Here is a 27,317-nt window from a genome sequence, read left to right as displayed (position 1 = left end):
CATTTATATTACATTCATCACCCAAATGCAGTGAAGAAACAAACACCTGAACTTCGCAAACGTATGCTCTCGCTCCTGCATACAAGTGAAAGTGAAGTCTGCGCATGCTCCTTCTCCTGCTCTCCTTGCTGCCGTGTGGGCGTGCCTCAGGTTTTTCTGGAAGAATTGTCCAAATAGGGACTAAGAAAAACTGTTACGAAACAGTTTTATATGTTCGAAAAAAACATTTGAAAAAATATGCCCAACTCGTTTTTGACAAGTTGACCGTGTTAGGCACGAGAAGACAGCACGTAAAAAATTGTAAAGAAGTCAGAATGCATGACACACCGTTGCACCACCCCTTTAAATTTGGCAAATCTAGTGATTTGTTTTTTCCTCACAAGCACTCATACAATTTACCCTGTACTCTAAGTTGTATGGTTTTAAATGCTCTTTTGTCTTTAAAATGGCTGGGGATGGTCTTTATCATCACGCAGGCCAGTTTCCTCTGCTCCGTCTGTGAAACACCCCGCAGGCCGGACAATCATTGTCATGCATGTTTGCATGTCCGCGGTGTTGGTGCGGTCGTGTAGGGCTCTGCGCAGCTGCTCAGGCCCCAGGTGGACTTTCATTTCTGAAATCCTCACTCAGCGTGGCGCGCCGCTCTAGGTGAAGGTTATTTTTAGCGGGGAATGTCGCTGAATGTTTCATGTCTCTGGGCGTCATAGAGAGTGAACTTCAACAAGAACTCTAAACTTAACTTAATTTTTGGTATTATAATATCGCCTGAGCCCAAATTCAGTATCACGCTACCTTAACTAGTGCTCCAGCAATGTGTTTGTGAGTCAAGTTTAGTGCGTTCATAAGCATGAGTTTGCAAAGCTGTCTAAAGGATGCAAATCTGTGGAATGGTACAACACTAGCCAAAACATGCAACACAATTTGGCAAAATGTTTCAAATACTTTAAACTTTTTAAGACAGAAGTGACTTAAAGGGGCAAACATAAAAACATTTATATACCTTACAGTATCATAGCAACAAATGAAAGCACAGAAATCATGGGATGTAAGGTTCTAGTGTATACTGAAATAAACTCTATCAGTGTAAATGAGAATGCTCAGACTACACAAATCTAATACGCTTCATTCAGGTAAGTCAACACCAATCAAACACAAAGTCATTTACATGCTGATGTACATTAAAATCCTACAAACCAAACAGCATAAAACTAAACCAGTTATGGACTTTGTAAAAAAAAAGGACTTTGTTAGCACCAAACTAACCCAGTTATGGTTTAATAACAAATCAGAATATTGTCCCATAGCCCACATGGGATGAAAACACGGCTCACCAACTTCTTTTTCCTAACCATATCTTTAGATGTCTGCCCGGTTTTTCCCTACAAGTTAAAAGAAAAAGAAATAAATCTGATTGATCTGAAGTGCAGATTAATAATAAATCACACCTTCATGAGTCGTTCTTTACTTTTATATTAAGATGAGAAATGAAGAAGCTTCCAGTGCACATACAGGCTGAAAGGCGACAAGACACAGATACAGTAACAAAAAAAATAAAAAATAATAATGAGTAAAAATTAATATCGCCTTAAATATGTCCAAATTACATGATTTTTTAAATAATAAATCATCATTTACTCACCCTCTTGTCATTTCAAACCTGTGTATCTTTCTTTCAACTGCAGAACACAAAAGAAGATATTTGTAAGAAAGTTGGTAATCGAACATCACCGGCCCCGATTCCCTTCTATTGTTGACACAAAACCAATGCAAGTTAATGGGGTCCAGTTCGCAACATTCTTCAAAATATCTTCTTTTGTATTCTGCGGAAGGAAGAAAGTCATATGCGTTTAAAATGACAAGAGGGTGAGTAAATGATGACAGGATTTTTATAATTGGGTGAACTTTGAATCAGCATTTCTGTGAAAAAATTTGTATGTTTATGTGCTTTGGCAATATGACGACTTACCATGTCAGTAAAGCTTTTGAATCTTGAATAGACCGACACAAACAGAGAGAGAAAGGCAGAATGAATGATGGAAACAAAAGCAGAGAGAGAAAGTAAGAGAGAGAGAGAGAGAGCGAGCGATCACATGATTGAGTATAATGTGCTGACAGTCACAGGAAGAACAGGGCAAGAATCTGTGATGGTTTAATATCTCATTATGTTTAATTAACCTCTCGAGTCACACTGACTTTCTTGCCGTCAACATCACTCAGTATCCCAAAGCCTGATGTCTCACTGCTCTGCGAAGTGTAAATTATGTATATTGCCTTTGGTTTTACCTCTTACTTGTGTCAGGATCTTTGCTCTGCGAGACAGCGCTCCAAAATACAGTTCAGGATACAAAACAATAAAGTAACAAAGATGTGTCCACGCCTGACTGGACCCCCGAGAGCACTGTATCATGTGTAACTGTCAGGAGCGCATCAACACGCGTGACAGGAGGACTGCAGGCGGTGGTGACAGAAGGCGAAGGGTTCGATGAGTGAGGGAGTCCTCGTATTCCCGGCCGCTGGCTCTCGTTCAGCTCTGGCTTTGTGATTGATCACCCGAACCTGCCCTCCCGAGAAGGGTTTACGTTCACACGCGTGGCATCTGTGCCTACAGCAGTGTTTTCTCATCAGCAGTCGGCAGGTTAACGCCTCAGTTGTGACTGAGCGCACCTGCCTTTGTTTTACAGGTGCACCCCATTGTGCTGAATGAGGTGTGCTGACATTTGCCCAAAAGCTTTTAATCGAGCGGCTCGGGTCATTCTGTCGGCTTGTGAGTTAGAAACGCTGAATTGGTTGTCCCTGTACACCTGCTTAATGTAATGCATCTACTGTCTTAAAGGGATAGTTCACCCGAAAAAGAACACGAAAAAAACAAAGTTGGTAAACAGACCACACTCACTTCTATTGTTGACTCAAAACCAATGCAAGTGAATGGGGGGCTGTTAACAACATTCTTCAAAATATCTCCTTTTGTGTTCTGAGGAAGAAAGTCATGCAGGTTTGAAATGACAGGAGGGTGAATAAATGATGACAGATCTGTTTTGGGTGGAGTGACCTACCCTTTAATAAAGAGGTCTTTAAAGGTTTTTGAACTCATAGCCGGCAGTTGTGGAAGCACTTGTGTTGTAAAGAGCTCATGAAATTGTTTTTTAAGGTGTCGTCACAATCTTGTAAAACAACAGCTCATCTATAAACTTAAGTATGAAAATTCTGTCATGATTTAATGACCCAATTTGACCAAATCACGTACTGTATTGTATTACGTCTGTTATTGATTTTTAATTAAAAAAAAACAATGATCAATAAGTTAATGGTCTTTGATAAGATCGCTCTCTCTTCTTTATTGAAAACTAGACGGACTGCTTTTACTCTTCAAAGCAGAGATGTACTATAGAGGAAACACTAAATTCTCCCGGGAAGATGTGGATTTGTTTGATCACATCCAAACTGCTAATTAAAACTGTGTCCATGCTGACCATGAAATCAGACCAAAGGCTGTTGGGAAAATTAAGGGCAGGACCGAGCAAATCAGCCATATGTCAGACCGCTGTTCTCCTGAGGGCAATGTACTCTTAGAATAAGGATGAACTCTAACCATGTGCTGTGAATGTGTTGGATTTGTTCATTAAAGAGTAAATATTTTGTGATTTTTACGATCGTACTTTGGTTTATGGAGTGTCTATGGAATAAAAAGTTTACATACATATACGGTGTTCAAAAAGTTTCATTTTCTAAAAATAGGCGGTTATTATTACCTTGCTACTTGATTGACTCTAAAATTATTCGTCCAGCGCTTAATCTGTCTATCCCCTCCTTCTGTTAGCCTACTATGATCTGATTGGAATTTTTTTCAAATATTTGATGTGCCATTATATTTGAATTTAGTACTCGTGTCTTCAATTTTGCGAAGAAAATGTTTTATTAATTTTGCTTTATTTTTATTCATATATTTTATTTGATTCTTTTTATTAATGAATTTTATGTCAAAGTTTGTTGCATTTCTGTGAACATACCTCATCTGCCAGCAGAACCTCATGTTGTATTTCCATACGTCCTCCAGGAAAAGGAAGATTCTTCCACTTCCGCCTGCCATCGTTGAAGCTGTTGGGGACCAGTAAACAATCCCTCCCCCAGGAGGATCCGGACACGGTCCTGGTGGACACGCCCAGGGCCAGTGAAGACTCTACGGCCGTGACGGACGTCCGCTCGACCACAAAAGACCCCTGCAGTCCGGCGGAGACCAATGACACGCAAGCACTCATCAGTTCCAGCCCTCATTCCTCTCCACTGTCCGTTCCCCTCGACCACTCGTCCCCCAAACTGACCTGGGACCGCCCCAGTCCATCCCAGGCTCAGTCCACCAACTTCATGGCCCAGTCCATCTCTAGAAACAGTGTGTGCAGCAGACGAAGAGCTTCATCCGTCCATGACATTGAAGGGCTCAGTGCGAACTCCAAACGGATGTTTTTTGACACGCAGCCAAGTGAAGGTAAGTTTTCATTCTAATTGAAACATGAAGGGGTGGGACAAAGAGCTCCATTTTCTTAGATTGGCATAGAATGTAGTTTAAATTACAGCTGGAAATCATGATTTATGCTCTTTCCACTCAGACCGAGGGAGGGATATTTTCTCAAGTGAATATAGTCCAATAGCAATATAAACAATGACTAATAAAACAGTAAAACACCTGACGATACAGTACAACCACACGGAAACGATACAAGAAGGATCAGTTTCAGAGTGATTTTTGCTAGCTGATGAATGATAAAACATTACAATCCATTCCCATGTAATGTGCATGTGGATTTAAAATGAAGCGCACAAGCTTAGAGGTCTGTGTCGCTAGCGTAAGCTAACATACTAATTATAGTTTTCATTCATGGTGTGAACGGGCATTTAGAGATTTAGATCAGACCTGTCACCTTTCTTAAAAAGCGTTTTTAGAATACTTAGTAGAAGCGTCACTCACGGTGTCTGGGGCCTCCTGCTGTTTCATCATTATCCATCTTCAACCTGATTTCACCTCTCCACTCCTTTCTGATCTCCTGATTAGTTCATGCAGAATATTCGCTGTGATTTCAATAACACTCGGGGCTGGACCTTCCTGCGTTCGGGTGGAATAGAATGACTAAATTGTTCAGACTTTCACATTCCACTAAATGAGACTCTTGCGGTCGGGACAGAAAATCAATGCTACACGCTGAATGACTTCTGTTAATCACGTCAGCCGCTCTCGTCTTCTGAGAGTATTTCTCTTCTTTAAACTGAGATGGGCAATAATGCAAGAGAGGCAGCGTGTTACATTCATTTACCACAAGCAAAAAATAAAATTTCAGACTCAGCAATATGATGGTAAATAGTGACATTTATGAATAACAGAAGAACGAACAATATTATACTTTAATATTTACAATGTTGCTTTTCTTACCGTCAGGTCCATTCAACCATTTCAAGTCCAGTTATCTAGGATCCACCTCCGACTCGAACCTAAACAAATACAGCACCATCAACAAGATTCCTCTCATCGCTCTCAACTTCTCGGAGGCCAATGACAAGAAAGCACCTTCTCCTCCGTCCTCAGAGAAAACCATCATCGCTCCCAAGGTCAAAGACAGAACTCACAATGTCACAGAGAAGGTCACACAGGTGAGACCGTTCACATCCCAATGCTCCACCTGTCCGCTGCACGTCAGATTATGAATGTAAACAGGTTTTAAACATCGTCTCATGACGACTTTAACAGTTGAATGAGGTGAAGATGTGTATCGTAATGTGCAAAAACGATTATTTCATAATCTGAAATCTTCAGTGTGTGAGGTGCTTCAGGATTTTGTTTGGAAACTCTGGAGTCAACGAGCGCAAACATGCAGTAAGAGTTTTTATGCAAATCAATGCTAATAAGGGATATTTAAATGCAATGTAAACATCACAATTTATTCTGAGTTCCCGTCGCATGCTCGCATTTAGCATCTTTTTCGTTGCTTTGAATCTGGAAGTGTATCAAAAAACCCTGAGGGAAAATATCTCTGAATATTGTCAAGATGTATTGCTGAAACAGTTTGTGCGTGTGAATTGAACTTTACCCTCGGGTTCTTGAAATCTTGATTTGGCTGTTTGCACGCACGCGGACGCACACAGACACTTTCTATTTTCCAAAACCTAAAGCGGCCATCATAGACTCGACTGTTTGAGGCGGAAATCTTTGCAAGGAGATTTACTTTTTTTATCAAATTCTATGTCAGCATTGCATTTGTCCTTCAAAGTAAAAGCAATCCCAGAATGCATTGGAACAAAGTCAGTTAAACGGTCTTGTAAAGCAAAAAATACGTTTATTAAAATGTGCTCATAGTGTACATCCAAACAAAGTATACCAAGTTTACTTTCAGTCTACTTTTTAGCTACTCAGAAATATACTTTAGATAAAAGTTGTGAACCTTAAGTGAACTACTTTTACACTCAAAGTATACTTGAAACTACACTTCCAAAAAACTAAAAAGTGGGACTAATAAGATAGTAGTACTGAAATATCAACACTTAAAAGTATACTAACACCAGTACTTACTACATTACATAAAGTTTAGTTTAAAGTATAATTGACATTTGCTTAAGTATACTTAATCAAATGAATCTAAATTATACTTATTTTTGAAAGAGGATGGAAAGTTTTTTGTAATGAATACAAAGAAAAACATTTTAAGTGTAATTTAGGTAACAAACTATCCTACTTAGTTCTGAAAGTCAGAGCAACTGTGTGATATGTGGTCAGCATTAAATAACCTCAAGAAAAGTCCTTGAATGAAAGTCGAAGTCAGACCGCAGGACAAGCTAAAACGCGTTGAGTCAAACCTGGTGTTAAATGTATCCGCTTCTCGAGCAGCTGTGATGGAAACAGGACACATTGAAGTCGATGACAACCCATCCAGAGAACACAAGCGGTCCATCAGAAGGGCTCCGGCAGCAAACGTTGACGACTTCTCAGAGGTCATTTAGCTTAATGTCACATCTGATTGATTCTCGCATTACCTTTCCAACCTGCCTGCTCGTGTGAGAGCCGGACGAGAGGAGGAGATGCATAATTCATCACTTTCTTAGGAAGGAGAAAAATAGATTCATGATTTCGCGTCATGATTTCTAATGAAGTATTTAGGAAGAAAACCCGCCTCATTTGCTGACTGTCCAAGTTGGTTAACTCCTGTAGAAAGATGAAGAACTCAATCACAGACACACACTGACTGGATTACTCACTATGTCTAAATAATTTCTGATATTTGATGGCTACTGCTGATGGCTGTCTTTCTGGTTTCCGGATTTTTTTATTCACTGTTGGTTACTAAGTTAACAATACCGCCATGATCCGGACTTGATGGAAGCACACCAATTTTGCATTAGGTTTTCCTTCGGATATTCCAAACTTTTGCATCAGGTTTGGAGTGAGACCCGTCTAGTGGCATGGAAATAACCAAACACAGAGCTTTTTCTGAATAGTTTAGATAACAAAAGACACCTTAAAGAAATAGTGTCAACCCCAAAAGTCAAAAATACAACAAACTCTTCTAAGTATCCAAGATAAACAAACATTCATCATTAACAAGGCTTTTTTCTTTCTAAAAACTACTACACATTATTAAACATTTAATTTCAAAATGTACTCTCCTAATGCAGTCTGACGCAAAGCATGCTGGAAACTTAAATCCATTCTCAACAAATCATCTTGAATGAACTTGCTGAAATTAAGTTAAACTAACTCAAAAGTAAGAATTAGGTACAGGAACTCGAAACATTTCAGAAAATTTTATTTAAATAAAATTAAGTTTACACTACTTTAACTGTTTAAGTTCTTTGAACATTCGGGTTTAAAGTGTGCTGTCAAACAAATAAAATCAGTTTAATATGGGTATATGAAGAAATAAACCACATTTTGAGACACAAACTCCAAATTCTGTAAAAAAAGTACTGAGAAAAAGGCACGGAGAACAGCAATAAACAGGTTTTGCTCTTAAATTGTTTCCTGTAACATTTGGCAGAATTCTTGTCTACTGTTTTGCCCTCGAGCAGGATAATAAATCCTGGACAACTTCCGAATTAACCTGGAGTGGATGACAAAAAGATAATGTAAGATGACCATTTCTGCCAGTATAGACAACTCGAAGAGACAGTACACTTATAAAATGTGAAAGAACGAACTCTCCATGAAGAATTACATCAGCTGGAATGAAATAATGACAACGAGAGGAATGATTTGAGACTGAGGCTGCGTCTGAATTTGAATATAGTATGTAGTATGTATATATATATATATATATATATATATATATATATATATATATATATATATATAGTATGTATATATATATAGAATATAGTATGAGTAGTATGAATACATTTCGGACATACTGCGCCCGCCATGTTTTACATTTACATTTAGGCATTTTGGCAGACAACCTTGCGTTGTTAACGCAATGCTCTTTCCACTGAGCTACAGGAAAGCTACATGGTTTTACGGTCATTTGACCCGTATGCTCTTTCACCTATGACGTTTTAACAACAACCTACACGTGAGCGTTGATAAAAAGATAATTTCGTAACGAGAAATTAATTTATTGGCACTAACATTAAAAATGGACGTCTGCCTTAAAGTTTTCCACTAGATTTATTTGATTTACTTTTGAAATTTGACCGTTGCGCAGCTCCAGTGGCATCATGGGATAGAAAAGTGTCCAACCCATCCACACTCACAAATGTCAGCGGAAGTAGTTGACCATCCGGGTATTTCTCGCCTACTGTTTTTTGCATACTGAGGTTTTGGACGTACTATTCATGACTCATTTTCGCCTACTATATAGTATGGAAGTAGGCGATTTCGGACACAGCCTGAGTCAAACACTTGTGATTTGACGTACAGCTTTCAAGTAAAACAATAAAACCCCTCCGAATTGGATATATAATTCTGTTAACATTTCTAAATGTATAGGCCCCAATGTATGTCAAACCAAAAATAGGACATATGCTAGATAGACATTTAGTTTTTTCTCTTGACAGACAATAATTCACCAAACAAATTGCGATTGATTTTAAATCAGATTGATTCTCACTGCAGGCATAAAATCTAACGTCTTTTCTGTTTTAGGTCCTGTCGCTTGGTGCAGACGTGCTACCCGAGTACAAGCTTCAGACGGCACGCATGGACAAGTTCACAATACTGCACTACAGCCCTTTCAAGGCAGTCTGGGACTGGCTCATACTCCTGTTGGTCATTTACACAGCCATTTTAACCCCTTACTCCGCTGCCTTCCTGCTCAACGATCACGAGGAGCAAAATCGACGAGAATGTGGCTACTCATGCAACCCCCTTAACGTCGTGGACTTAATAGTGGACATCATGTTCATCATCGACATCCTCATTAACTTTCGCACCACATACGTGAACTTGAACGAGGAGGTTGTGAGTCATCCGGGGAAGATCGCCATCCATTACTTTAAAGGCTGGTTCCTTATAGACATGGTGGCGGCCATTCCCTTCGACCTGCTTATATTCGGCTCAGGGTCTGACGAAGTAAGTGATGACTTCTTTTAAAGTTAAATTCATGCAAATAAGACAAGGGTTATTGAATGAACTTCGAAGCGCTATAGCCAGAAGACTACAAAATAAACTTAAGCCAAAATGTTGTTGCGGGACAGATTTTAAGATTAAAGGGTCATTTTAAACAGAACCACAGGTCATTTGAAACCCCTGATCTAGACTGCTTGGTTATTTGTTTACCCAAATATGTATTGAATTGTTTGGACTAGTTGTTCTGCAGATCAGATCAGATCAGATATAGCCGTTTTTCAAAGTAGATCAGAAAGCACTCAGCCTCGGGTGGGCGGCTCATTCTTGCGACTACACACCCATTTCAGCGAATCTGGGATTACGGCATTATAATGTACTGAATGCTGTTTTTCTTTTCTTCTGAATGGCCCTCATTTCTGAATCCATTTATTGGGATTAGTGGCTTACAAAATGGGAATCAATGATGATGATGAAGAAGAGAGAGACGCTGTTTGAACAGCTTACAGCAATAGCAAGCCGTTTGCTTGTTTATGTGGCCAATATCCTGTCAGAGGCCAATCACATTCGCCCGGCATATCAGGACATATGGTCTCCTGTGTCACTCGTAGCCTCGTGCATCCTTAAAACACAAGAACATCACAGGGTTTGAAATTTTCAGCAAGTTTGTCTTGTTGATATTTTATAGTGTCATTGGATGGCAAGACACAGGTACCCTGATTGTTTTTGGAGTAAATTGCTTTGGCTTAAATAATATTTTTCTTGAAGATGAACAAGCCAATGACAAGCCAATCTCCTCCACACAGCCATTCAACAGCCCTCACGATCACAGCATCTGCGCTCAAATTTACTGCAGTCACTTTAACATCTGTCTCTGGTTACAACGGAGGCCAAGTGATAGAAACACAAGATATTCAAACATAAGATCTTTGTATATTTTAGCTTTTGCGATAGGTTATATTTTTATGTTTAAGGCTGTTAAAAATAAACACATATATATACAGCCGTGGAAAAAAAAAGAGAGACCATTCCAAATTTTAATTTAATGTTTACATCGTTTTATGATGTATTGTGGTTATTTCAGTCCACTAGACACTTAAATATTCAGGTTATCACATAAAAAAATACAAGCACAAATATTACTGTTGCATTGTTTAAAAGTGATTTGTTTTCTTTCCAGTGTCTTGAGCATCGTTTCTGATATTTTCACCGGTTTCTCCAGTTTAATTTTTTTGCAAATAAATGCATCAAAAAAAATATTGGGAAAATATTGTCAGTAGTTCACGGAGTAAGATAAAAAGGATAATTTTACCTAAATGCATACCTATAAACAGTATATTTAAAGAGTACATAACATGAGATCATGAAAATGTCATATCATGCGGTGTGTAATGTAGTGTTTGAACATAAGCAGTCCCAAGTTGTAAATTCGAAGGTGAATGAATAACAAAGTTATTGGTTAGGAAACAAGGGAGTCGACTCTGAATCACACGAACACGTCCGTGGTCTGATTCGCGAACCGCTGCGGATTTACGTCTCGACATTAAGTCCCCGCCTACGTTTTGCTAGGACTTCCCGCGACTTCACTATTCTCCCCCAAACACTGTAGCGCGTGAGCCACATTCGCGGTAGACCAATAACAGCAGACTAGACCATCTGACCAATCACGTCAGACTAGGTTTCAGGGATTAAACAGTTGAATCGCGGAACAAATCATTTGAGAGTCAGTCAAGAATTAAGGTAAGAATAACTGCCTATAATTATAAAATAATCATGTTTTTTTTCTATGTACATAAACGTGTTGCTAAACCAAAGTAGGACCTTTAAAAAATCCCTAGTTATGTACTCTTTAAAAAAATGAATTTCAACAGAAATGTTATGTTATTAGAAATACTCTCAAATAAAAAAAGAATGTGTTTAATACGAGGGACCAATGCAAGGAGTACCATGCATTATAAAAGAAATGTTTTCCACCCTTTTTTCTATGAAACAGGATTGAACGGGTCGTGGTTGGGCGTGTTCGCACTTGATGGCCTCTGGCTCTATCAGTTTACAATATTAATGTGAGCATTAATGCAGTGGGATGGAGAGCACACTCTCTCTCTCTCTCTCTCTCGAAAAACCACTGAGTTTAAAACTCATATAAACAGATACTGACATGTCTAGCGAAATAATATAAGAAAGTGACAAAAGAACAAAAGAGTACAGCAGGTCTCAGCCTTCGTTCAGCGCATAAAACATGATACCACAGCTCAGCACCTGATAAAAATGACCCCTTCGCTCTGGATTGAAGCCAATGTCTGTTTTATTTTCGCATGAGGTCAAAAGCAGAGAGAGTTTGATGAACAGTCGTATAATTCAATGTCAATTCTATCGTCATGTCCTGCTATAACTCTGTATGAACAGAAGCCGCTAATGGGGTTTTAATGGCTGCTGGTGCTAGATTCACAACTTTGTCCGCACTTCTCAACAAGATACAAAAGGAAAATCACATGCTTCCCTCCGCATGCGGGCTCGCGAACACACTGTCAGCGAGTGTCAGGCATTGCTGTCAGACGCATCTATTAAGACGCTTTCTAAAAATATCAGCTCTGGGTTCAAACATCAACTTTGTGAGCCCGCAGTGAAATTGAAAACGAAACAAATGATCTCTCAGTAGGGTCGTGCTGTAGATACTGTACCGTAGGGACCCGTCGTTGGCTTCCCGAGCACTGTGTCTTTATTCAGATTCTACCCTTCAAATGAAGATGTATCTCCTGTCTCTGAGCCAGGACCACGACTGCTGAAGCTCATTACCCATGTCTCTCATGTCGGGTGTTTATTTTATCCTCGCGGTGAGAAATTTTGATGAGAAGGATCTCTGGTGTTAGCAGGTGCTGCAGTGTGTAATGTGATCAAATTAAACACGATTAACAAAATAATAATTAGTGTGGAAGTCGATGTAAAAAAGATGTGGGTACAATGTGGCTGTCACAATATCAGATTTTCACTACACGAGTATCCCAAAGAATTCACAATAAAGATATTATGACAAATAATTAATTAAATCAAATTTATATTTAATTTGGTTTATTTTGTGTTTTTTGGTCAATGAATCACAATCAAAATAGAAATGTAAAAATATAAATTGACCATTGTTTAAAATGTGGTAGCTTAATGCATATTCCAAACTGATCTCACGGGAATCCGTAACTATTTTTAACGAGGCGGCTAATCTGATGGTAATCGTACAAAAACGTTCGTTGACTAGAAAAAAGCAAGCCTCGCCTCTAAACCCAACATCACTGGTGCGAAAGGAAATCGTACTAATTTTTAATTTGCCGAAATTAGCCACATCGTTAAATTGTTACGTTTTTGCCGTGAGATTGTGTTGTATATTCCGATGGTGTTCCATCATAGCATGTTTGTCAACTAGACTGCCCCCAAAGTAAGATGTCTTAAAGGAATCGTTCACTGAAATTTGAAAATTATCTCATAATTACTAATCCGACATACTTGGGGTCACGGGTTCGATCGCAGGGTATGCACATATTGATAAAATGTATGTTTACATTTATTCATTTAGCGCACTATTTCATTCAAAGCATTTAACATTTTTTAAGCCTCAAATGCTTTGTGTAAGAGAATCTGCCAAATGGATGAATGTAAATGTGAATTGTTATAATAGATCCTAATGCTCACCTTCTCTCTCTTTTCACAAGACAACAACTCTAATTGGCCTTTTGAAGACAGCGCGACTTCTGCGATTGGTTCGTGTTGCCAGGAAGCTTGACCGTTACTCTGAATACGGTGCGGCGGTTTTGATGCTCCTCATGTGTATATTTGCTCTTATCGCTCATTGGCTTGCCTGCATCTGGTACGCCATTGGAAATGTGGAGAGGCCATACCTGGACCATAAGATTGGCTGGCTTGACAATCTCGGGGTGTCCATTGGGAAAAGATATAACAACAGTAACCCCAATTCTGGCCCGTCCATTAAGGATAAATATGTCACCGCCCTATACTTCACCTTCAGTTCACTGACCAGCGTGGGCTTCGGAAACGTGTCTCCAAACACCAACTCGGAGAAGATCTTCTCCATCTGTGTCATGCTCATTGGATGTAAGTCTGAAAAATAATGCAAACAGCTTTAATGATTAGTTTAGTAGAATAAAAATTCTGCCAATATTTACTCAGCAAACCCATTTGCTTTCATCTTTACTTTGATGCATTTGAAAGAAGTCTTTCAGATGTATCCATCTGACACAAGCAGCCCGAATGCAATTTTTTCTAGGGGTAAATAATGACATGATTCTAACATAAATAAAAGGAAGTACTGCTGGCGGAGTTTCTTTACCTCAAACCGGATTTGTTCCACAGATCTAGTAAACCCCTGTTCCTCAAGTTGTTTGCTAGACAATGAAAATATTGCGCTGTTCTTGTGAGTTTTTCGAAATTTGGGTTGTGATACGGTCATCAGACCAAATATCTACAATGCTCCGCACCTCCTCACAACCCCAAGTTTGTTCGCGAGCTGCAATGCTAGGGAAAACTGTCAACAAACACTTGTCCTCATTCCATATGCACAGCGCAGCTGACTACGGCATGCTGGTTTAGTCCAAAAAAGTACTTTTTGCATTTGGGTCTGTCCGAGGTCGGATCACGTTCTCACCACAAACGAACCGCCCCAGGGTTCGTTTGACAGTGTACCGAGACCTCCTTACGCTTATTTGGTCCGCTTTTGGTGCGCACTCAGGTCCGATTGCCGCATTCACATCTGCCCAAATGAACCCCACCAAGAAGAGAAACAAACTCTATGGAAAATCACCTGTGCTAAACGAGTCAGGTGTGAAAGCACTCTTGTTTGTCTTGCTTGTTTTGTTTGACAACAACTTAAAATATAGTGCGATTCTTTTGTCTTAAGATGCACACCAGTTTTAAAAATGACTTAAATATACTAAGTTAACTAAGTCCTAGTTTGGCCTTAAATGAATCCCTTTCCGGGAAACCGCCCCTTAAATGTCCATGACAACCCTTAAGCATTTCTCCTGATTTAATCTGCTGATGAATTCTAATACTTGGAAAAATGCATTTATTTTTAAATCAATATTGTCTTTTTCTTAAAAAATAGTGTTTTGCATTAAGTCCATGTGTACAAGGATAATCAAGATTATGTAATGGCTGCCTTTTAACAAATAATCACAGGTTACTTCTTTACAAGGAATACTTCACACAAAAATGAAAATTCTGTCATAATTTACTCACCTTCAGATATTTCTGATAACACTTTTACACAAAACATTTTTTGCACATTTACTCAATAATCAACTGCAATTCACACTATTAATTGAAATGCCTGTAATCGTCACCTCACGGTCATGTGCACACCAGGCGTGCATGTGATTGGTTAAAGGAATACTTCACTCAAAAATTAAAATTCTGTTGAATTCTATTGGGAGTAATGCTTATTACCAAACAGATCTTTCCCCCCATTGACTCACATAGTAGGAATAATTTACATTATCATTCTTTTTGTTCTGTTGAACACAATTCCGACATTTTGAAGAATGTAGTTCTGGGGCACTTTTGACTACCATTGTATTTTTTCTTACTATGGTAGTCAAAGGAGGGCAAAATCTGATTGGTAATAAGCATTATTCTAAATATACTTCTCTGTGTTCATCACAACAAAGACATTTATACAGATTTTAGAACAACTTGAATGTGAGTAAATGATGACAGAATTTTCAATTTTGGGTGAAGTATCCCTTTAACCAATCACAGGCACGCCTGGTGTGCACACGACCATGACATTTAAATGAATAGTGTAAATTGCAGGTGATTATTGAGTAAATGTGCAATAAAAGAAACATTTTGTGTAAAAGCGTTCAGTGCATTCTCTTCTACATATCAGAAATATCTGCTTAGCGCACGTGAAACAATAATACCTCTCCTAATGGTTCTTCTCCAGCTTTAATGTACGCCAGCATCTTCGGGAACGTTTCGGCCATCATCCAGCGGCTGTATTCAGGTACAGCGCGATACCACACGCAGATGCTCCGTGTCAAAGAGTTCATCCGCTTCCATCAGATCCCGAATCCACTCCGGCAGAGACTGGAGGAGTATTTCCAACACTCGTGGACGTACACCAACGGCATCGACATGAACACGGTACATGAGAAGTGATTTTTTCCAGTATGCTGTGTCTGTTTAAACAGAATGCTGTATTAAAAAGAAAACAGGACTGTCATGCTGTAAAAATGTAAAAAAAGAGCCATAAATGCATTACAGAATGCAAATGACCATCAATGCCATTTATGGTGCCTAGTCAATCATTTTTCGTTTTGAAAATAAAATGATAATCTGTTATTTAACAATGTCATCACAAATATCTGGATTAATGTACTGAAAGCAACACGTGTCTCTCTCTGTATCTGCCTCTATAATATGGAACAACCTCACCACGCTGGGAAGAACAGGAGGTATTTATATTATCTCAGGACTCATTTCCATTCATGTCTATGACTATTATTGATAATCATATTTGAATAACTCCATCTCAGATCACATACAGTGCATGAGCATATGTTTTTGCACCCGTTACTGCTAAGAGAAACATTTCAGAAGCAGATTTAGGGTTGGGCAATACAGCAAAACTACTGACAGTATAGAAATATTCGGTTACCCTTTACAACAAGGTTGTTTACCATTAGAAAATGCATGAAGTAAAACTATCAATACTTTTACATCATTTATTTATCCAAGTCATGTTCATTTCAGCATTTACTAAACATGAAAAAAAGTTGTATCTGTTAACAGTATTTGCACAGTGAACTAACATAACTGTGTATTAAAGGGATATCTCACCCCAAATTGAAAATCCTGTCATCACACCCTCTTGTCATTTCAAAACCTCTTTTTTTCTGCAGAACACGGAAGAAGATATTTTGAAGAATGTTGGTAACAAAAAAACGTTGGTCTTCATTGACTTCTACTGTATGGACAGAAAACCAATGCAAGTCAATGGGGACAGACGGCTACCAACATTCTTCAAAATATCTACTTTTGTGTTTTGCAGAAGAAAGAAAGGAGACAGGTTTGAAATGTCAAGAGGTTAAGTAAATGATTACAGAATTTTCATTTTGGGCTGAACTATCCCTAAACTAACATAATATAACTAACATAATGTTGATAAACGCTAAAAGCTACATTGCTTTCATTAGTGCATGTTCCCCAAGTCATTTAATAATATTAACAACCTTATTGTAAAGTGTTACTCAAAAATCAGTGCAGATATGTGCTCTGAATTTGGCTTGAAAGGGCATTTTTCTTCTATTAGAGACGCATTGTGATATTGATTCAAAATTAGTAAATGCTAAATATAAAACTGAGAAATCTCAAAATAAAACAGGGATAATTGAACCAGAATGGTTCTTAATTTTATTGTTATGTTATTTAACTCTCAAGCTTTATCGCCCAGCCCCAGTGGCTTCAAGGCTGGCATGAATGAGCGTGCATTAGATGCATTAGGGGCCTTTTTTCATTCTCACTTCAAGATAAAAGTTGCACATGTTTCAGCAGGTCTGCATGTTGCTAAGAAACTGATTCATCTCTGTTTGTTTGCCATTCTCAAAGTCTCATTATTCTCTGTTTTAACGTATGATTGCACTTGTAATATCAGCTCAGTTTGCTAAACCCCAAACTTCTCAAGACAAAAATGGTGAAAAATACAAGTTTGTTCTCTTTAAGAGGAGCGTAGGTTTTATTTTCTTTATACATATCAAAATATATCAAAACCATTGTCATTGTCAGTCATTAAAAACAGAACAAACCTTGTTAAGTCTAAAATGACTTCTTTTCCATTTCTAAAATAGGATCAACATGATAATCAAACCCCATAATGCATCGAGAAATAATTATAAATATATAAATCATTCAATATGATGTATATTGATTTTCAATCGGATTTACAACTGACCCCACATTTTACCCATTATTTGTATTTTGAGGCGCATTAGAGTCACAAACTTCACAGTTCATCACATTTAAGTTGTTGTGGAAAGCAGCACACTAGATATTGAAATAGAGCCCATGTCACCTCACAATAATGAGACTGTAATTGTGGGTAATGTTATGCACTCATGCGTTTCCTTTAATCTCCGGTGATAATGGAAAGAGTTGAATGACGCTAACCTTCTGCTCATGTTTACATGCAGGTCTTAAAAGGCTTCCCAGAGTGTTTGCAAGCAGATATTTGTCTGCATCTAAATCAAAGCCTGCTTGAGGGATGCAAAGCATTCAGAGGCGCCACTAAAGGCTGTCTGCGTGCTCTCGCTATACACTTCAAAACTACCCACGCACCACCTGGAGATACTCTCATGCACTGTGGAGACGTCCTCACCGCTCTATACTTCTTGTCTCGGGGATCCCTTGAGGTCCTTAAGGACGACATTGTGGTGGCCATTCTGGGTAAGAATTAAACTATTTAATGCACAGATATGTATTCACACAGGAATCACTATGGGCGTAAAACAATAAATGTTCAAAATAATCAAACAGATTAAGTAATGTAAACTTAATTTTATAAAAAGTTTTACTTACTTTAATATTTTAAATTCCTGAAACACTTTATTATTTTTGAGTAAAGTATCACGGTTATTTTTTTGATTAACTTAAAGTTTTGACTAAAATAAATTGATTTGCTCCTTGTTCAATTTACGTAATTAAAACACGTTAATTCAACACAATTGATCAAGAAGGATTTCGAATTCCCAGCATGCTTTGCGTTTGCGTTACACTGCCTTCGTAGAGTACATTAAATAAAAATATGATTGTTTGATATGTTTTTTGTAAAGTTAAAGACTTGCTAGTGCTTAATGTTCACTTCTCTTTGATATTTATAAGAGTTTGACTTATTTTTCAGTTTTGGGGTTACCATTGTTTAAAAGAGTGGTGCATTTGATAAGGGTCTCCGAAGCTATATTTGACCTGAAAGATGTGTTATGTTATCAGTAAGCAGTCTCTTCTTGCTCATTTTATGTTGCATAAGTCAAGGTGTTTGATTGATGCACATTTATACTAAGAAATATGTCATCTTAAAAAAAACTGAAAGAATTTAACTTAAAAAGGCAATTTTGGTGTACTTATTTGTTTAAGTTCTATCTACCCAATTTCGTAAAAATAATAAATTAAATATTTAAGTCGCACTTGCTAAGATTTGGTTATAACTTTATATAAAAATTGGATTAATTTTTTTTTATAACGGTAATCAAAATTTGAAAGTTGTACTTACTTAAACCAAGAACCTCAAAAACGTTGACCCGTAAAGAGAGTTTACCATAATAAAAATTCTGTTGTCAGTTATTCACCGTCGTGGGATTCAAAACCTGTATGTGACACAAAAGAAGATATTAAGAGAAATGTCTCTGTGGCTTTGTGTTCATACGATTTAAGTATATGGGGTTCACTGTTGTTTGGTTTCTATTTTCTTTTGTACAACAGTATGTGAAAGTTTAAGTTCTATGTGTGTTTTGAAGGCGTTACCCCAGTCACATCCTTTGCAGAATTCTCTGCCTAGACATGCTGTTTACTTACGCGGGCGTTTAGCAACAAAAGAGACGGTACGCGCTGTATCTCCCAGAGGGAAGATGTGGTGTTGTCCTCACATGCTTAAACACACCAGCCGATAGCAGAGGTGCCCAGGGTGCAGTTTGCTGTGTGTTCAAATCAAAAGGTGCAGAGAATGAATACGTCATTTTCTTTCACAATATGATAAAATGTCAAACAGATGATCATTGAAACAAGCCTGGAATGTCTTTGGGGACTTCGCCTTGTGTTGGATTCCGTGTCTTGAACCCCAGGACTTTGGATATCTGATAAGAGACGTCTGACATTTCTATTAAGTGGCGGCCCCCGGATGTGTTTGGCATCTTCAAAGCGCAGGAGAGAGAGACTTCAGAGCTGGACTGGGCTTTTTATAGCTCACATTGCTTATGGAGAACACATCAGAGAATGTACTAGAGCAGTGGTTCTCAACCTTTTCATGGTCGCGCCCCCCCGTGTAAACCCTTTTTAAGAACTGGTGCCTCCCCTACTGTACTGTGCAGATAAGATAATGTGTAAAATATGTAAGATATAGTTTATATATATATATATATATATAAACTTTATATAAAGAGGAAAATAATACCTGAATATGACAGAAATTAATGGTTTCCATTAAAATTCCATTGTGAACCGTTAGCTTTTTGCATTAAAACCATTTCAAAATTGTAGTGTTTTGGGATTAATCTGACAAAATCAGATACACAATTATGATAAACAGTGAGCTGAAAATGTAAAGTTTCTGCTCAATTGAAAATACCCACAATGCTTTGTGTCTTCTTCATGGAGAGATTGTAGAGTAGTCTCAATTTGAATCGATTCGGTTTAATGTCACCTGCAACTCGGTCAGTACTGAAGACAGAATATCTCTGAGGGTCTGACATTTTCAGAGATAAACATCAACTGCTAGATTGCCAATATATTTTGATGGTGTGTTCTTACATTTTAATCTTTTTTATTTAAAAATGATTAAAAACGCTTTTGCGTTTTAATTTAAAGATAAGAGGAAGAATGGGGGCAAAGAGAGGAGGAGTTGGAAGTGTTGCAGAGAGGAAGAGAAATGATAGGGGGTGGACGAGGAGGAGAGGAAAAAAGATAATATGAGGAAAACAAAGAGGAAAGGATATGAGGTGAGGTAAAGAGGAGGAGGAAGAGAGATGTGGTGAAGAAAGATGACAAAAGGAGGAGAGGAAGGGGAAAGAAACAGTATACCTGAGATGATGTGATTCATAATCCCTACATGGGAGCTGAACTATGATAATCCACATGCACAGATTCTGACCCAAACTGACCCCATCCCCACACACGCAAACACTGAAAATCCCATAACAGACATGAACAGACACATGCTGTGACATGCACTCGAACAGATCACAGAAGATGTGTAGTCTTGTGTAGTTTCACTTATGACCTTCAACATAAAATCTGGTTCACGCTGCAGTTTATTTTGACCCATCTGACCAACGTAAAAGCAACAGATTACATTTGGCTTTTTAAAGGGCTTTTGTTGGGTTTAGCTATAGATAAACCAACATGAAAAACATCAAACAATTGCACAACAGCGGCTGTCTCTGCCAGGTGAAAACAGACGAAATTAGCAAAAAATGTAAACATAAACAAGTTCAAGATTATTTCGCAGAAATAACTTTGAATATCTAGTTTACCTAAGTGCCTCAAACTTGTGCCAGTTGATGCCAGTTCCAGATATCTTGGCATTTGGTTGTATCACACCTGTCCTTTATTCTTCAGGTAAGAATGATATATTTGGAGAGATGATTCACCTGTACGCCAAACCCGGTAAATCTAATGCAGACGTGAGAGCTCTGAGCTACTGTGACCTGCACACGATCCAGCGAGAAGAGCTGCTGGAGGTTCTGGATATGTATCCGGAGTTTGCCGACTCTTTCCTCACCAATCTGGAGCTGACCTTTAACCTGAGAGATGACAACAATACAAAGGTGAAAAAAAAGAAACTTGAATTGTTTTCATGTTGATCATTCACTACAGCAAATGACTGTATGTTTCTCACATAAAGGCAATATATTCACAAGCCAGTGATTCTGACGGAGAGGATTCAAAGAGTCGGAGGAAGATTTCCTTCAAACGCAAACCCTCCAAAGGTAAACATGATCGGTTGAGTTTAACGTGGCACTACCGAATTATCGCTTTGGTTCGGATTTCTCGTGATATGCTTTTGTTAGTTTGTATGTGCTTTTAGGGCTGAACCCCGAAATCTGATAGAATGACTAAATTTGCGGAGTCTTAATGTGGCTCGTTTTAGCACAACGACCAAAGAAAACCAAATTTCTCCCACATACTCATCGTCATAAACGCATCATCTCGTGTCAAAGCAACAAAAGCACAAACAGAAGAGAAAGACAATATTTTCATACAAAACATTTTCTCCTTCATTGAAGCCTGTTGGGCCGTGTTTAGACTTGACCTCTTTTTTGAAGCTGCTAGCGTCTGTTTTACATTACACTCCTATGGAGAAAACGGTGTTTTTAATAAACCTCACCAGCGCTTTTTTAAACGCCAGAACCTGTGTCTTTTTCTGCATCTCAGAGCGTCTTTTAAAGTTGAAAAAAGTTTTCTGAATAAAAACGCAATACGTCAAGCTCCTTTTCACTGCTAACCAATGACAAGTGTGAAGTATGTCGTTTCCATAACAACATGCGAGGGAGGTGATAGGTCGAGCAGGATCAAGCAAAAATTAATAAAACTTTCACATTCAATAACGTTTGATTGCATTTCTATCGCAAAATTATTAATATAGTTTTTATTATAGATTAGTCTTTGCAAATACGCTCTCTGTTTATAATTGAAATAGACTTCCGTTACACTGCCAATCTGTTTCTCTGGGCTGCCTTTTTGCACAGACGCAGACTGACCAAACGCGGCCAAATTTTTTTTTACTGAAAAAGTGCTTTTGTCAACTTTTTCTTGTCAAAAAAGACGTCAAGTGTGTTCATGGAGATATAAACGGTTTACTGTTGTTTAATGTACTGAAACTTTTGAGAACCGATTTGTTTGCACAGTATTGATCATAAATACAGTCTGAGATAAAGTAATGAGTCAAACCCCCTTAGCTGTCTTTTTAGACTAATTTCTCACAAATCCCTCCACTTTTTCATATTCATTTGCAACCTTTATTAGGAGCTTAAAGTTAAACCGTCTGCTATGTTTATTGACATAACAATAGACAGTGTTTACTACAATAAGCACTTGCTCCAAGGTTTGAATGATATTCTGTTCTTCCAAGGTTGCAGCATTACATCTTTCTTTACAACACAGAAGAAAATGAATAAATCCTTTATTTGAATACAACCAGATTCCCCGATAATTGTGACCTACAATCCGTCCGTGCTCTTCGTCCTTTTTTCGGATTATGTTGTTATTTTCCGTTTGATCTGTCCTGGATCTCGAGGACGATTCGTACCCTTGACCTACACTGATTATCATCCCTCAGGGGAAAGTCTGAAAGAAACGGACAGCGAGTTCAGGAAGGAATGTCGAGAGTCTCGGCTCAGCTCTAAGAGAAGCTCAGAGGACCGCAACATCTCCAGAGAGGAACATCAAAGTCTTCTAGGAGCAGGAATAATGGAGGATCTATCAGTAGACAGCTGCACGTCCACACCCGGCTTCGTTTCTCCAGATGAACACATGGAACGCGGACTGTGTGGTAATGGTGAGATAGGTGTGTCAATACTCACGAATCAGCAAATTCTTTGCGATTCTCATCATCTTTCACTCGCTATTTCGTTTTAGACAGATGCACAATGCAGCGATGTCATATAAATCTAATATTACTATTGCGATATCTTTATGGTAGAACTATTTCTACTATGCATACGTGTTCGATCTTCAGGGAACACACATGATGGTCAAAACTACCTTGAATGCAAGGAAATATTTTGGATAAAAGCATCTGCCGATGCATAAATGTTGTGTAAAAAACCGGTCCTGATCTCCACCAAATGATTAGTATATAAAGTGATTTCTGCCTTCTGTGACTTTCAGAGAAGACAAACACATTTTTTACTGTAGCTTGGTCTATGAATCTTTGTCCTTGTTTCAGAAAGCTTCAATGCCAAAAAACAAACAAAGTATTGATCAGATCAGTCCGTTCTTAAATCCAGACTGAAGCAACATGATGAGAGAAAGAGAGAGAGAGAGAGAGAGAGAGAGAGGGAGAGACTGTGGTAAAACTGAGTCTTTCAGGAGCTTAAGGCACAGTACGGCCCTTTTTACAGGCTTTAGGACAATCCGCTGGGCATCTATTACTGACTCTCCTCAACAAGCACACAATGTTCCCTCTCCATGCTACAGCCAAGCCAGATAATGCCTCCCCAACCATCCACATAAGCGCTGAAGAGGATTGCCATTGAAAAATAACACACACACACGTGTTTTTATATCTTTCTATTGAATACTGAGCTATTGATGATTTATATCCTTTATCCTTAAACCTGACCCTATGATAACCATCTACATAATCCTTTTTATATAAAGGTGCACATTATATTTATTAAGACCAACCAATGATCTTGAAGCAGAATGCCCTAAATGTAATAAATAATGTAGATGATTTCAGGTTTTACTGTAAAGGGTTCAGCATACAACATTCGAAATCGAAAAACGTGACCTGATTTTGAACTAAATCTGGACCAAACGACAATTGGTTTCGCCGCAGCAAACCAAACAGAACTCTTCGGGAAAGTTTATGTTGGCGGGTAAACACCCTCGAACTATCATTGGTCCATGGCCATAACGTTATAGGTGGGTGTGTCATGTTGCTCCACCCGGTCTGTGGGAAATAATGTGTCATTTTATTGAGCTTACATCACGTAAACCCCGCCCCCAGAATCAAAAGGTTGCAGGATTGTTCAAAAACACTAGTCGGTCTCTCAACGTTTCCCAAAACGCAGAACGAAAGTGCATTTCGCCTGGACTATGCCGAGCCCTTTATTCGCGGGAATGAAATAAGAAAAGACAATTGATTTCAACATTCAGTCATTTCAATTGATGTTTATTGTTACAATCCTGATATGTGCGTGGAAAATTGTGTCAAAAATGCTTCTTTTGTGAGGACACAACTTTTATAAGTCAAGTCTCTGATGCGCACACTCTTAAAAATAATGGTGATTCATAGTGGCATAAAAGAACCTTTTTGGCGTGAATGGTTCCATAGAGAACCTTAAACATCCGAAGAACCTTTCTGATTAACAGAAGTGTCTTTGTGTTGAAAAAAGGTTCTACGGATTATAAAAATGTACCAAAGAGAAGGTTCTTTAAAGAAACTTTGAATGAATGGTTCTTTGTGGAACCAAAAATGATTCTTCAATGCCATTTGTCTGTGTAGAATCTTTCAAGCAACTTTATTTTTGAAGAGTGCTAGGGCGTATTCACATTTTGGTCCAATAAAACGCTGTCCCTCCCTCAAAACCACCTACAATATCAAAAAGCAAACCATAATGGTGCCTGTTGAGACGATGAGTCCTGTCAAGTCTTTGGATAAACATCAAAACAGAACAGAAAACCACACCTGCCAGCTCTTGAATGGAAAACCTGCACAGGTCATATAAGAGCATCTATAAAGCTGAATTTGTTTAGGACGAATCTTATTTCACGACATTTGTCATTTCTGGTGCCTTCACAGTCTCTGATCAGACGTAAATTGCCGTCTCGCGGGGAGGCAGCTGTTCCGATCGGAGTGCTCTTGGCCCTGATAGGAGCAGGTGTGTTTGAGAGATAACCACTGGCTTTAGTGTTTACTGATACAAGAATCACAGCAATATAACACCTACACAAGCGCCAACACAGAGACAAGACCCTTTACACGCTTTCTCGCTTTCTTCACACTATACAAGCTGTTGTTTAACACAGTGGTTTCTAACTGGTGGGTCACAGGTCTGCTCGGAAAAAGGACAGCGAGGAAAACCAAGGATAAATGCATTTTATAAAATCAGCGTATACCTGACAAAAAAACACTGTTTAAAGGGACAGCTCTCCCAAAAATTAAAACAATCTGTAATCATTTACTCATCCTCGAGTTTCAAATCAGTATACGTTTCTTTGTTCTGATGAACACAGAGAATGATATTTGGAAGAATGCTTGTAACCAGACAGTTCTTGGCCACCATTGACTACCATAGTAGGAACATTTACAATGGTACACTGTTAGAAATAAAGGTGCTTCACGATGCCATAAAAGAACCGTTTTGGCTAAATGGTTCCATAAAGAACCTTAACATCCAAAGATCTTTTGAGAAGGTTATTTGTGGCAAAAAAAGGTGCTTTAGATTATAAAAAGCTGGTTCTGAAGAACCTATGGCTGAATGGTTCTTTGTGGAAACAAAAGTGGTTCTTCTATAGCATCGCTGTGATTAACTGTGTATTCAAATGTGCTCCAGAACTGTTTGCTTTCCTATGTTCTTTAAAATATCATCTTTTCTGTTCCACAGAACAAGATTTTAATTGAATTTAAAGGGCTTGTGCATTTAAAATGTAAATTTGCAGAGCGGGAGTTTAGAATAAACATAACAAGTGAAAGAAAATGTGTTACTTCTCTTATTAAAGTTATATAAACAAATAAACTTGAATTGAAGTTGACCTTCAAAATGAAACTTCTGTCATCAGTGAAGCACCTTTTGGCATTTCAAACCTGTATGACTTCCTTTCTTCTGCAGAACGCAAAAGTAGATATTTTGAAAAAATGTGAGTGAATTGTGGCCTGTTAACAACATTCTTCAAAATATCTTCTTTTGTGTTCTGCGGAAGGAAGGAAGTCATACAGGTTTGAAATGACAAGGCGGCAAGTAAATGATGACAGGATTTTCATTTTGACGGTGAACTACTCCTTTAATGCGTTAACAAACAATCACGTGTTAACATCTATCAATGCATGTTTAGGTACACAGACCACTGGATGGTTAGCAGACGGAACCAAACAGCTCATGGACACGACCACACCGGAGCAGCGCGGCACAGAAGACAATGATCTGGACTGTGACATGACATATGGAGAAGTGGAACACAAACTCGACCAGCTGCAGCAACACCTGAGCAGGTAAAACACAACTACATTTTTCATGTTGAGGCATATTTGTGGATTTCATGTTAAATTGAATCACTACGCCACACCAAGCCTGTAAGTGATGTCAAGTTTTAGACACACGTGTATATTCTGTAAATGCAATGGTTCTCTGTGAGGCAGATGTTGTGTTGTTCCGCTACATTACACTGGGATTCCAGGAGAGATGAACCTCGTGGGCTTCTATACACATTACAATCAAATTCTCTAACCACACACACCTAATCTGACCGGTGATGTTTTCCCTGTAATAAACATTACAAAACAAACCATTTCACTTGGTTATCATTCACATGTGCATTGAAATTAGCCTCGCCTGACAAAACAAATTTAGATAACAGCAATTACAACATGCACACGCATAAGAGACAGAAACACACACAGAAGCAGAAGGGTGGGCAGAATAACAGCAGGTGGTATTTTTAGCAGTAATGCTGGCTTAGAGAGACGGCATCAGCCAGACTTCATATCACACATCCTCAAGCACATCGCATCTTCTGGAAACATGCCAGGGGAAGATCATTTTTCAACTTAAAATATCACATCCCTATTATATTTTCTCTTATTATATTGACAAAAATACTGAATTAATTCATTTATATATTATATACATTAGAAAACATATCCACGAAGGACAGCCAGAGGGAATAGATATCAAATCTCTCCTCCATCCTTCAATGACATCATTTCTCTTTTCCTTTTACTGAGATCTACAGTTAATGGGCTGTCTGGTTTAATACTCTCTCTCTCTCTCTCTCTCTCTCTCTCTCTCTGTCACACACACACACACACACACATTACATTTCATATGAAGAACTCTCATTATCCTCATAAAACACCATTGAACTCCAAACGATCCCGCATGCTCGCTGTTACCTCCACAGACCTCTATTATCTGGATAAAAATATAACACCTTCTTTAGCGTCCCATGCCAGTTCTGAGGAATATTAATAATGAAAGCTACTGCTTTCAGTAGCTTTCATGAATGGCCAGTTTTAATGGAAGACTATTTATGGATCAGTAAATCCTCAAAAGAAAACAGAACGAAAATGGGCATCGCCCTAGCTCTGATCCAAACAATACTGTACATAATGTCTTTC

The 27,317-nt window shown here is 38.4% G+C and overlaps 1 protein-coding gene and 1 long non-coding RNA gene across 4 annotated transcripts in view; one reads left to right on the top strand and one right to left on the bottom strand.

The window, feature by feature from the left end:
- LOC130427167 (potassium voltage-gated channel subfamily H member 7-like) overlaps positions 1-27,317 on the top strand; it is a 56,016-nt gene that overhangs the window by 24,338 nt on the left and 4,361 nt on the right. Inside the window, exons 4-13 of one of the 3 annotated variants that reach the window (XM_056754289.1) lie at positions 4,055-4,483; positions 5,429-5,640; positions 9,122-9,547; positions 13,243-13,642; positions 15,492-15,691; positions 17,737-17,989; positions 20,873-21,081; positions 21,159-21,243; positions 22,593-22,811; positions 26,036-26,192. In XM_056754289.1, coding sequence (XP_056610267.1) covers positions 4,055-4,483; positions 5,429-5,640; positions 9,122-9,547; positions 13,243-13,642; positions 15,492-15,691; positions 17,737-17,989; positions 20,873-21,081; positions 21,159-21,243; positions 22,593-22,811; positions 26,036-26,192 — 2,590 coding nt within the window. Of the gene's footprint in view, positions 1-4,054; positions 4,484-5,428; positions 5,641-9,121; positions 9,548-13,242; positions 13,643-15,491; positions 15,692-17,736; positions 17,990-20,872; positions 21,082-21,158; positions 21,244-22,592; positions 22,821-26,035; positions 26,193-27,317 lie in introns of all 3 variants that reach the window. The other 2 variants (XM_056754288.1, XM_056754291.1) reach the window with 2 other exon arrangements.
- Positions 12,011-15,590, bottom strand: LOC130427169 (uncharacterized). Its single transcript, XR_008907287.1, has 4 exons — positions 15,469-15,590; positions 13,551-13,648; positions 13,223-13,428; positions 12,011-12,417 (listed from the first exon to the last, which is right to left on the bottom strand). It is a non-coding gene; the product is annotated as an uncharacterized LOC130427169 (long non-coding RNA).

This window comes from Triplophysa dalaica, chromosome 8 (genome assembly GCF_015846415.1).
Source record: "Triplophysa dalaica isolate WHDGS20190420 chromosome 8, ASM1584641v1, whole genome shotgun sequence".
NCBI classification, from domain to species: Eukaryota; Metazoa; Chordata; class Actinopteri; order Cypriniformes; family Nemacheilidae; genus Triplophysa; species Triplophysa dalaica.
The sequence above is the reverse complement of the archived record's forward strand: the minus strand, read 5'-3'. Positions and strand labels throughout refer to the sequence as shown.